Raw genomic sequence first — 12,650 nt, 5'->3', positions numbered from 1 at the left:
AGGATTTTTTTTTTTTGGAAAGACATTTTCAGTTTTGCGTCAGCTGAATGATCAACAGTGAAGTTATTTTACAGCCTGTTGAACAGATTTCACACCTGCCACTTGCAATTTGGTTTTCATTTTTGTGAAAAATGACGTCCTTCTAACTTAGGTTATGACATGTTAGTTAGACTGAAACTCTGTTGAACACTTTTTAATTCGAAACAGATTTCAGACAGTGTTTTCGGGTTAGATTCATATGTGATTACATACATTTCTGGCTTTCTGGGAAATATCGTAATAGAAAACAAACATGTTTTTGCTTTTTAAGAGTAATGATCTAAATAAGGTTCACTGTGTTCATGCTTCATTATGACCAGGTAACTAGTTTATTCAATAAGGTCAAACCAGGTAAACCTAGCCAAATGTAAAATCAGAACTTTCTGTGGCCATTTGCTGACATTTGAGTCATTGATCACCAGATGTTACACAAGAATAGTGTCACAGAAGCTGAATTTCTATTCTCCATGTTATTGCTTTGAGTTTTGTTGGGTTGAGAAGCAAGAACAAATTTAGACGCTAATAGCACATTAGTAGGTCAGCACAGGAACCAGTTTGCCTTTCAAATATCCAGGTTTTGAGTGAACGCTTGTAGCCTGCCTTGCGTCTAGCTGTATGCAGGGCTGAAAAGCCCAGAATCTGCGTGGCATGAAATGCCATCCTGAAGGCAGAGTCTGTCTTTGGTAACACTGAAATGCAAAGCGTTTGGTTCAGAACTGTGCCGTATGCAAATGTTAAACTTAGATTGAAGATCTGTGCGTCTAACCCTTCTCGCCTCACATGCGTCTGTGTTTTAGACTCTATCAGCTGTGAAAAAGTGTGTTTGCGTTTTAAGTATGCGTTGCGTTTAAAGTATCCCACAGAATTTTGTAGCATGAATGTGTTGAGGTTTCTCCACGTCAGCCTTAACCCTCCATCCTCTCTTTATGAACTTTAGGGTGTCAGGATCTTGTTTTGCAGTGGGAGGAGGCCCTAAATAAACAGACTCTGAACCTGGAATCCCTGGCTAATAAAGGCTTTGCCTAATCTGTACCCAGCTTACGTCACTATTCCCAGCCTGTGTTGTGGACCAAGGGCTGCTTACTGTTTATTTATACTCCTCGGCAGTCAGAGTATAGATAATGTTCGTTTATGCCCTTATGACAATGAGCTAATTTTGTACAAATCCTTAACTCAGGTGAGGTGGAGTCGGCCGCTCTCACCCCTCCACATATTTTTTTTAGTGTGGCCAACTGAACTTTAGTGCATGAGCTGAAAATGGTTCTTGACTGTAAGTCTGCTGTGTTCTGCTAAGATGAACCCTGTTCAGTCATGCATCATGATAGCACATCTTTTTTTTTTAACTGTCAGAGCTCACTCCTGAAGATATCATAATGATTGAAATGTTTGGGTTATGTCTTCATGCCAAAAGCAAAAGTGTTAGATTGACTTTTACCATAGTCTTCAGTCGTCATTTCTTCTCAAATAACATTTATTGAGATCTCAATGTACAATTATAACTTCCATATGATTTTGGCTCCATTATTGCAGAAAAAACTTTCACTTCTATGGTATTATATTTTCATACAGGGGTTAGCATGAAGCTTAATACTTAAAATGAAATGTTTAACTATTTTTGAGGCATAAACTAAATTTAATGTTATTATTAGGCCTACATGTTAAATGTGGTAATCTAACTCATTTTTGTTTTGTGTTTACAGCCCTAGTTTTTAAATATATTCTTTAGTATATGCACTACTAGTCAAACGTTTTGGGTCAGATTTCTTTTTTCTTTTTAAATTACTGCTTTTATTACTCCTTTTTTATTACATTCTGCTTTCTATTACGTTTCCACAAACATATTAGGCAGCAGTTGTTTTCAACATTGATAATAAGAAATTTTTTTGAGCACAAGATGAGAATATTAGAATGGTTTCTGAAGGATCATGTGACACTGAAGGCCTAGAGTAATGGCTGAGTATAATTGAGCTTTGCCATTACAGGAATAAATTACGTTTTAAACAGGGTCATCATTTTTACATTGTAATAATAGTTCCCAATAATACCGTTTTTGCTGTATTTTTACTGTATACGCTTTTGAACATCATTTTTATATATCTAGCATCTACATGGGATAGAAAGATTCTGTTGATTTAATCAAATTTCCCCTCACTCTGTTGGTCTTTATAAATGAAAACAAACAGCCACCATTATATATTACTAACTGGATCCCTCACAATTATTTTTTATTTATTTTAATAACACATGCTACACAGCTACCCTGCTCTGGAGCAGGTTTTATTCTGGGTTAGAGACCACACTCAAACTGGGCCAATCAGCTGTGAGTAAAGTGACACATCTGATGCAATAAAGCCACTCCCCTTGTATTTCTCACTTCATATTAAGAGTTTACAGCAAAACAGTTTTAGAGACAAAATTTTTGCTGCTAATTATTTATTCATAATATATGAATTTATAATTATTTAGAAGTCATAATATATTAAAATAAATATTATGCCAATTAATATTACACTTTGCATTTAAATTAAATAAGTATTAATATATAAAGATTTTTGAGCTCTTTGTCTGATTAAATTCAGTTGACTCATTTGCATAGTCAGGTCTTGTCTTTCTACTACCCTGTCAAACTTTTGCTGCAGCAGCAGTGTTTATTCCTGCCTTGTAAATGCATTTAAATTCACTATATTTTTAATAATGATATCTCTTAATCTTTAGCAGAGAAGTGAATCAAACTGTTCCCTCTGATTGGATATTTGCCACACGTCACACTTTCTGGAGTTAATCACAAACTCTGGGTCAAACTCTTAAGTTGACAGAACATTTATATCAAGCTTTGTGAGCCCATTGAACCTGATCTAAACCTGGCTGGATTTGTTTGCTTTTGTCAAGTCTAAATCTACTCTTAAACTCAGAGTTTGTTCAGCTAGCTTCATGCAACAAGCCACAGGTGTCAGAAAACAGACAAAATCCATTGTGCTGCTTGCATTGTTTCCATGGTTAGTTAATGTAAAAACACACACACACACAGCAGCTGCTCAGAATTGAATTTAACAAAAGGTAAAAAAAACAACCCTAATCAGAATCTGTCAACAGTGAACTGAAGTACTTCATAAATTGACACATGCCTAGGGCGTGGCCTCAGAAATATATATATATATATATATATATATATATATATATATATATATATATATATATATATATATATAAAAAAAAGTTTGAAATCATGACATCTATTTTAATGAGCCATTGCCTCACTGTTTTAGCCTCCTCATACAAATGCGCAGCTGATTGGCTGTGGGATCCAGTGGCTTGATTTGAATCCCTAATGGTTGAGGGCTCAGACATAATTTGCTCTGGCATTCTGGGCACGTTTACTAGAACCGCCAGATTAACGGAAGCATTGTCAAAGCCTGACTCGGTGCACCTCGCGGTGCCGCCAGACAGCTGCTTGTTCCCTCCAAACGCATTGCAGATGTCTTTAGTTACATGTCCCTCAGCATCAGCAATCACGCCATAGTTTTAAAACCCACTTTCCATAAAATTAAGATCAGCCCTGACTTCCTTTGAAACATATGGGCTCTCGCTGGCTATCGATCAAGCAGACATTCAGAGCCGGAGGCTGAGCAGCCAAAACACAATATGGAGGATACATGCAAATGAGGTTGCGGTGGAAGCAGCAGCGTCAACCCTAGCTTTTGTGATAGACTTGGGGGGAAAAGACTGTGCCAGGGGCCTTTACTGTTCACACGGCTTCCTGTTTTCTTCATGGTGTTTGAGAACTTCAGACACGCTTCTCCCTTCATTCAATAATGAACTCTTCAGAGGGTACAGAGACCGAACAGACGGAGCATGCTATACACTTGATAAATCTATGCTTATCTTTAAAAACATCTGTTTACATCATCCAGAATTCTCATTCCTATTGTGTCTCGAGCTGCAGCCTTCTCTATGGCAACTTCTGCACTTTTACTGAGGGATTTGGTGGAGCTAGATTACCTGGCAGTTCAGCGCAGGTGAGGGATTATTGTGCGACGTCTCGGGATCCTTTCACCTCTGAAGGTTAAACCTGAGAGCTGAATTCATAGAATCCTCATGATACCATAACTTTTCTTATTAGCCCCAGCAGCAGCAGCAGATGTCATGATGCTCCAGAGAGCAGCACAAACTAATAAAGAGCGGATCTGAAAATACACGTCTGCGACCTTATTTTTTTTAAAGATGCATCCTCGGGAGCGAGAGTCACTGAGCGATGTGAAAATATGCAGTGTTTTTATAAATGAACCAACAAGTTATTACTTTGTTGTTATGACTGCTAACTTATAAATGGCTAATAAAATAATTAACTATTTTGTCTAACTTGTAAAGTTAATACTTGTAATGTAACTAAATATTTTGAATAGATTAAAAAACATTTTAATCTGTTTTAAACTTGCGGTTAATCGCGATGAAACTGAGGTGGCGACAGATCTTTTCCATATTGCAGCGTGCATCCAAGTGGGATGAATTAACAAAAAAGAACGGAAAGTTGATCAAAAGGGACTGTAACAACATTTTTTGTTTTTATTTCAAATCAATGTTGTTTCTATTCAGCAGAGTTTCCTGAAAATTAGTGCTGTCAAATAATTAATCGCATCCAAAATAAAAGTTTGTGTTTACATAGTATATGTATGTGTACTGTTTATTTATGTATAATATAAATACACACTCATATATTTTGAAAATATTTACATGTATATACATTTATATATTTATATTATATATAAATATATTTAATATATAAACATAATATATAAGCATGCATGTGTTTGTATTTATACATACATAATAAATATACACAGTACAGACTCATATTATGTAAACAAACGTATTTTGGATGCGATTAATCGTTTGACAGCACGACTGAAAATATATATCAAGGTTTCAACAAAAATATCAAGCAGCACAACAGTTTTCAACATTGATAATATGTTTTTATATTAGAAGGATTTCTGAAGGATCATGTAACACTGAAGACTGGATGCTGAAAATTTTACTTTGACATCACAGAAATAAATTACATTTGACAATATATTCAAATAGAAAGCAGTTATTTAAACCAATAAATGTAATCATTGTAAGCATAAGACACTTTCAGAAACATTAGAAAATCATTCTGACCCCAAACTTTTGAAATGTAGTGTATGTCTGTTAATTTGTCCATTTAAGTGAATTATTTGCATTGTTTGAATAATTAAATGACGTTTTATTCCTTAACTATTTTTATGGCACTTTATCACTCTTAGTGGGCATGAACCACTTTAGGCCCTGTTTACACTAGTGCGTTTTCATTTTAAAACAAAAACTATATGAGCTACAGGCTTTCCTGTAGCTCATATAGTAGAGCATGGTGCTAGCAACGCCAAGGTCATGGGTTCGATTCCCAGGGAAAGCAAGAGCTGATAAAATATAAAAACTGTAACTTGAATGCAATGTAAGTCGCTTTGGATAAAAGCGTCTGCTAAATGCATAAATGTAAATGTAAAAACGATCCTCGTCTACACTGGCGTTTTCACTGCGTTTCAGAAACAATTTCAGTTTACACTACACAACCGAAAACGCATGTCACATGACCATTCATGCAGGTACAACCATAGATATGTATAGGTAGATCCCTATTATTTAGATGGCGGACTCCTCTACGTGCTTGGGGCAGGCCGAATGAGGCATCTACCTAAACATATCTATGGGTACAACAATGAGCATGATGTTATTGTTTTAAAACACAACCCCTGAGTTTTCAAAAGTTTTCGACCTCGAAAACACCGGAGTAGTATAAACAAGTTATGCGTTTTAAAACAAAAATGCACTAGTGTAAACAGGGCCTCAGTATCTTCTCTTTTACGCTATGACTGAATCTTGTTTCTATGCTGCCTTGAAGAGTTGTGTGAATTGTCAGCTGATATTTTGCTCTTGTTGCACCTACAGCAGTGCCACTGCCTCCTCACCAGCAGCTGACAACTAAGGACCTATTTGTGGATGGTAAGCCAAATACCGAGCTACTAAAGAACCATTTGATCAAAGAGGGACGTGTGCAGGAGGACGCTGCACTGCGCATCATAAACGATGGTGCCAACATCCTAAGGCAGGAGAAGTGCATGCTAGAGGTGGAGGCACCGATCACTGGTAAGAAAGCAAGAGCATATCTTTAGTAGGGCTTTAGGGAAATGACCATCTGTCTAGATTACAATGAACTTTGTTCTGACTTGCGATTTTGTTCTGCTGAGGCTGAACCTAGCTCCTAGGAAAAAAAATGTGTTTTCCTTATAGAAACTTCATGCAACATTTCAAATATTCATTATTACACTTCATTGGCATCAGGGTGTGTACCTTTAGCCAACGATAAAATAATAAATCGTAAAACGATTGGTTTGGTTGATAAGTAACTATTCAAGTAGGACCATATTCCATCTGTGAAAGCAGTTTTCATCAGGCACACACAATTGGCATTGCTGTTGAGTTTTTTTGCTGAGATTACCTGATTTGTATTACAAACTGTCACGGTGGAGAATCAGCCGTGGCAAACTGACTCATATGGAGATCCGTGTCAGTGCCGTTGGTTTGTAATGACAGATACTGTCTGCAGATCAGTGGCGTGCAACACAGGAAACAGTCACAGATTCTGCCGTGGAATGTGGTCATTGACGCTTCAGTGAACACTAGGAGGGATGTGCAGAAACTAATCAACTAAATGGAGGGCTGCCTGAATGACAAGTCGACTATTTGCTCTAAAGGAAGACTTTTTGTCTGGTTTGAAATGCAACTGACCGTGATTGAACGAAGCTACTTTCCTGTCTACATTTAACTTTATTCAATAAATTAGGGATGTGTGGTATTTATTTGGATTTTTTTAATTGATCGATTGGTTTTGTATCAGACAGCCAATAGTGGATATTGCGCTTGCACATTTGCCATATTTTTTAATGTTACCTTTGTTTTCATCAAGTTAATCTTTAAAAATGAAGAATTTAAGAACACTGTTAAATATAATCTTTAGCAAATCTCAAATTGAATATCTTTATTATCATACTGTAAATAATTTAGTAAATTTCTAAGGCCTAAATTCACTTGTACCATTTAAATTCAATGATTGATTTTATTTTTATTTTTTAGGTTTATATTTATATAAATTGTAATATATCAGTCAATTTATTAGCCATAAAATGCAAATAATTTTCAGTATCTCCCATAAATATAGTAGTAATAATTTTAAATTCATGACAAATGTAAAAAAATGTTGAGAGGCTGATTATACGAGCACACAAAATAATTCAAGTTCAAATACTTTATTGTCATTCTAGCCTTACAACAAGTGTCCAGCAGAACGAAATTGTGTTTCTCCGAGCTCAATGTGCATAATAGTGCAAACATAAATAACAAAACCAACATTAAATAAACATAATAAAATAAATAAAACAATGCCACTAAAATAAAATAAATCCTAGATTATAAACTGGTTGACCTCAATAATTGGCTAGTTAGCTGTTGGACGACTAGTCAACTATATTGATCCATCCCTAGTCAATCTAGTTTGTGAGAAAATGCATAATTGTCAATTAGTTATAGGTTTTGCTTCTTTTATTTGACCGATAGAAGTGACACAAAGATCATATAATAGGAATTTACAGATTATACAGGAGAATCTGTCTAGCATCTGAGTAATAATAGTAGTATCAGTGACAAACAGAGCTTGTTAGGCTTACTCAGTTACTTAATGAAGATGTTGTGCTTCAAGGTTTAATTCTTGCGTGTGTCATGGCACGGTATTTTATGATACCTCTAGATATCGCTGCCTTTGAGCATGAATTAATAGATGTCACAAACCCCTCTGGGTCTAGATACATTTTGTTTTATAAATGCATCCAGCCTCTGTATTTTCAGATATAGTGTCGTTGTTGCTAAGTGACAGAGCAGTCTTGTACATGTGGCCGTTGCTGGCTGATGCAGGTAGGATGGATTTATGTGAAGTGTTTGGTCTCTGTACAATCCAGCACTTCCCTATGGCATTTGTTTTATAATGTGATGCAATACAGAAAACCTTTTATCGCTTTGCTTACAGTTGCCATTGATTTCAACATGAGGCGGGTGTTAAGTACCATTCACTGAATGTGATGTGCAATGTTAAGCTTTTATTTGGTTTCTCTTTCACCCCCAGTATGTGGTGATGTTCATGGACAGTTCTTCGACCTCATGAAGCTCTTTGAAGTTGGTGGTTCCCCTGACAACACACGCTATCTCTTCCTGGGCGATTATGTAGACAGAGGATACTTCAGTATTGAGGTGAGTGTATGTTCTTCAGCTGAAGTAATCTAGAGCATGAGGCCCACACAGAATCTGCCCAACCAGAAATCTGGTTCACTGGACGCTATAACACCTGTTATTCACAGATTTCTGTGCATCCTCCACCCTTTGTGTGTGTGTGCAGGTGTGTGTTTTATTTTCCCCCAACATTTTGGCTAGTTTATTTATTTATCAACCAATAAGGCTGCCTTTAAATTACATGGCTCAAGCGTCCCAATTCCCAAAAAATCAGATATGACCCGTGAACATGTCAACAGGAGTAAAACCCCTGGGTTCTGATATTCTCAGATCAGTTTCAGGCCTCATTCATGTGTAAAAATAAATCTAATATGAATCGGATACGTGCATTTGCATCTGCCATGCAAGTGGACAGATCGGATATTCACCTGTCAATTCGAGATGTACAACATTGAAAAAGCGATGGTGGCAAATGATGTCAACTCAGGTGGAGATTACCGTGATGTGGAAAACGTGGACGTAATCGTGGAATCCAGTCATAAAAACGGAATTTACTGTGTAATGCGGAATGTCACAAAATTCGATATGGACTAATGTCTGTGAATATTAAGCTGCAAAAATACCATTTAAATATGAATCCTGTTTGTTCTGTGTGTCTCTGTGTGAATGAATAGCGCAGACGTGTGGTTTAGTTTACTACACACAAACTCAAGCAGTGTGATGCTTTCAGCCTCTGTCGCCTCAATATATGAGTACATGAACACATGAATAATCTCTAGACCTGCTGTGAGAGTCACATTTTAAGTTTAATTTGAGAAAAACTATTGTCATAACATATAGGCTACAAACAGAAACTTGACCATCTTCACAGAAACCTGTCAAAATAAACGGTTGGGTTAACTTGAAGAAATTGTGACAGAATAATATCGCTTAATGTAATGATAGTACTACTACTAATAATAAAATTATCAAAACATTAATTTTAAGGAATATTTTCCAGAAATAATATTTACCAGAAACCATATTTACCAGAATTGATTTAGCAGAAAAATTTAAATGCGCAGTATTTCTGAAATAAAAAAAATAAAATGATACTTTTTTTTTTTTTTTATGAAATCAATTGATTGGAGATGCTTTTGATTTATTAGAATTTAATGAAACCGTTAAAATGGAATCTAGAAAGTAATGGAGAACCCAGAATCTGGTAAAAATAAAACTGAATTTGAGAAAAAATAAATAAAACATTTCACAGGGCCTTATAAATGTAATTTTTATGTTTGATAAATTGCTGTTAAATCGTGTAAGTTTCATGATTTCATATAATTAGACATGCTTCTTGATGAATAAAATTGCAAAGCAGAGTATAGAAAAATTTAAACTGAAGAAGAAAAAAAAAAAGAATGCAGAAAAATTAAAACAGAATTTGGAAAAAAATAAATAAAACGGAACTGGGGAACAAATAAATCGATTTCATTGGGCCCTAGTATTCAGGGATCTGTACATGCACCAGTGGGAAACTATTATTGCGTGCATGTCTGGGCTTATTCTTACTTGGCTGAGAATCTGACGTCTTCTCTGAACCATCTGTTGGTTAGGCATTATCAATGGCTACACTGCCACATTAGCAACAGTGCATCAACTACCACTCATAAGCACAAAAGAGAGGCAAAGCAGGTTATGCTATAACATCTCCAGTAAAGATTTGTTGGTCAACAATCGTTTTTAGTCTTATAGTTTACGGTCATCTTTTACCTAGTTACAGTGGCTGCTCTGATAGGACAATATAATATGGTTTGCTTTGCCTTAATGTTGACTTACAACAGATAAGCATGCCTATATAACCCTAATAAAATCAACTAAAAAAGAGCTGAGTTGTAGGGCTGTTCAATTCCAAAATCTTTCGAATCAACTCTGGAATTGATTCCTCAGTGTGTATTTTTTTTTTTTAAGGCTAAGTCAAGTCATGAAGTTTGTAAGACAAATGTATTCTTTTTATATACTTTAGACACCTAGAAAAAAATCCACGTGTTTGTATGTTTTATGTATACAACTTTAATATTATTTACCTTGTTCAAGACACTGGCTAATCAATATTTCTCCGTTGTATGCTATTCGGCGTGCAGGATCACAGAATGAAATGGTGACGACAAACTTTTTTAACTTAAGTGAATAAAAGGTAATAATTACCTATATGTAGTTCACTCAAGCCTCTACGTTTTGTGTGATTGATTGCTTTTGATAAGCGTATGCTGTGTGAGTTCACTAAATGTCACTCTTAAAAGAGAAAGCGTTACTGTGCAGGAGCTGTGGATGCTTTAGAATGAAGAACAGAGGTATCAGAGACTTTAAGCTGTATGGTTAAATGACCTCTCTTTCTCAGTCTGTCTCATTTGGATGTGTCTCTGGAGGGGTTGTCTGAGTGGAGGTATTTGATAACCTGTCAGACACTGTACCCTTTCATAAGAGATGAGTCATAGAGCATTAAAGCATGGACCGCTCTGCTTGTCGCGGGTCTCCACTGAATGACTGATGTCACTGACCACTCACACTTTGATTCTGTGAGGAGTTCATTAGTTGGACATTCTTGAGTGTCTTTCACAAAGTGACTTGCATACAGTTGTTCATTTTCAGCGAGAGTTGGTAATTTCCAGTAACATGAACAGACCTGAACTTTATTCAGTCCTGACTCATTTGAATAAAGTTGAGCTCTGCTCAAAAAAATAATAAAATAATATGCTTATTTAGGTATTAGGGCAATATGACCTAGACTCAAAATCTCGATTAATTTTACATTTTACAATTAATGAAAGATTATTTAATTTATTTATTTGCCCTCATAGTTCACTGACGAGGTTTGTACTGTAATTTTGCTCAACTAAGGTGGGATATTTTATCTAATGAAAGAGAGCATTTCCTATTTTTGTGAGTTTAAAATAATCGAAGGACAAACTATTTATGGTTATTTATTGAATGTTTTGATCAACTGAAATCAAAGCACACATTTCTTGAAATGAAAACATCTTATAAAAAAAGTCACCTTTCAGCTTGAATATAAAAAGGATATTTTCACATTAAAAAATGTAAAAAGCATATTTTTTTACACTACTCCAGTTGCTCAGATGACTCGGCGTTCAGTGTTGCTTCCATGCCGCTGACTGGACAGAGTCACGTGACTACACACGCGGTAACATGTTTTTAAGGGGAAAGTCAGGGTTGCCAGTTTGGGCTGCTGCTGTGAGTTGTTTTTTAGTCCATTTTTTTAACTAAAGCAATCGCCCTTAATGCGATTTTGATAAAGGGGACACCTGACAGAGGTGAAAACTCCAGTGCAAAAACGCGATTGGGCTAGTTTTGGTCCAGTTTTGAATAGCAATCGTGCTTGTTTTGTGGACCTGGCAACCCTGGGGAATGTATTAACAGGATTAAAGTCCCAAAATAACCGACGTGGGAAAATGACGTCAGTTAGAGGTTCTGAATTTCGGTTTCGATTACTTTTTGATTAATCGTCCAGCCCTATTATGCGTATGTATATGTATGTATTTACACTAATGTTCATTTGGGGTCTGAACGATTGTTGAAATGTTTTTAAGAAGTCTCTTGTTGACTGTAACAACTTCTCAGATGAAGTTTTCTGTAACCTGAAGCGCCATGTAAACGTAAAAAAAAAAAAAAAAACAGGTTCCTCTCTGTGTCTTTCTCGGTGTCATCTGCCATTCAGCAGTAATAGCCTATGCTCAGGTCCTCTTCTCATGGCCACTATTACCTGCAATTTTCAGCTCATTATTCCTCTTGCGTAGGCTCAGGTCGCAGCTCTCGGCGCTGTTGCATGCCCGCTCGCACCCTCCCCCATGTCTATTATTTCACATGTCATTTAAATGCACATCTGTCGTCCTTGGTTACCTTGGTGTCCTGTTCTCCCCACATTGAGTGGTGTCTGGGATATTGCATTCAAATTAGATGGCAGGATTAAGAAAAATGGATTTTAATGAGGCTGAAAAGAGTGTGCATGTACTCTGTACTGTACAGAAGATCAGGCATCTCACTCAAACGATCAGTGTATTGCCAAGGCTTTGTGTTGTTTGCTGCTAAACACGCTCTGTACTTTAGTGTCAATTTTAGATGTGTAAATGAACCAAACAAACCTGTTGTTTAGAATAATGTGTCATTGGAAATAATTACCATGTGACCATTCACTCCCACTTTTGCAGTCCTTCATGCACCCAGCTGGCCATCTGTTGAGCACCAAACAGTGAAAGGACACTGATTGTGCAATAATCTTGCCATTGGGCATTAAAAACAGTCAAATTTTCTTT

At 36.2% G+C, this 12,650-nt stretch overlaps 1 protein-coding gene across 2 annotated transcripts in view; it reads left to right on the top strand.

Moving 5' to 3' along the window:
• The window catches only part of LOC306871964 (serine/threonine-protein phosphatase 2B catalytic subunit gamma isoform-like), a 35,990-nt gene that overhangs the window by 1,771 nt on the left and 21,569 nt on the right, over positions 1-12,650 (top strand). For both annotated transcript variants that reach the window (XM_079420255.1, XM_079420254.1), the window contains exons 2-3: positions 6,007-6,204; positions 8,234-8,358. In XM_079420255.1, the coding sequence (XP_079276381.1) occupies positions 6,007-6,204; positions 8,234-8,358 (323 nt within the window). The remainder of the gene's footprint in view (positions 1-6,006; positions 6,205-8,233; positions 8,359-12,650) is intronic.

Source organism: Barbus barbus, assembly GCF_936440315.1.
Source record: "Barbus barbus genome assembly, chromosome: 6".
In the NCBI taxonomy this organism is placed as follows: domain Eukaryota; kingdom Metazoa; phylum Chordata; class Actinopteri; order Cypriniformes; family Cyprinidae; genus Barbus; species Barbus barbus.
The sequence above is the reverse complement of the archived record's forward strand: the minus strand, read 5'-3'. Positions and strand labels throughout refer to the sequence as shown.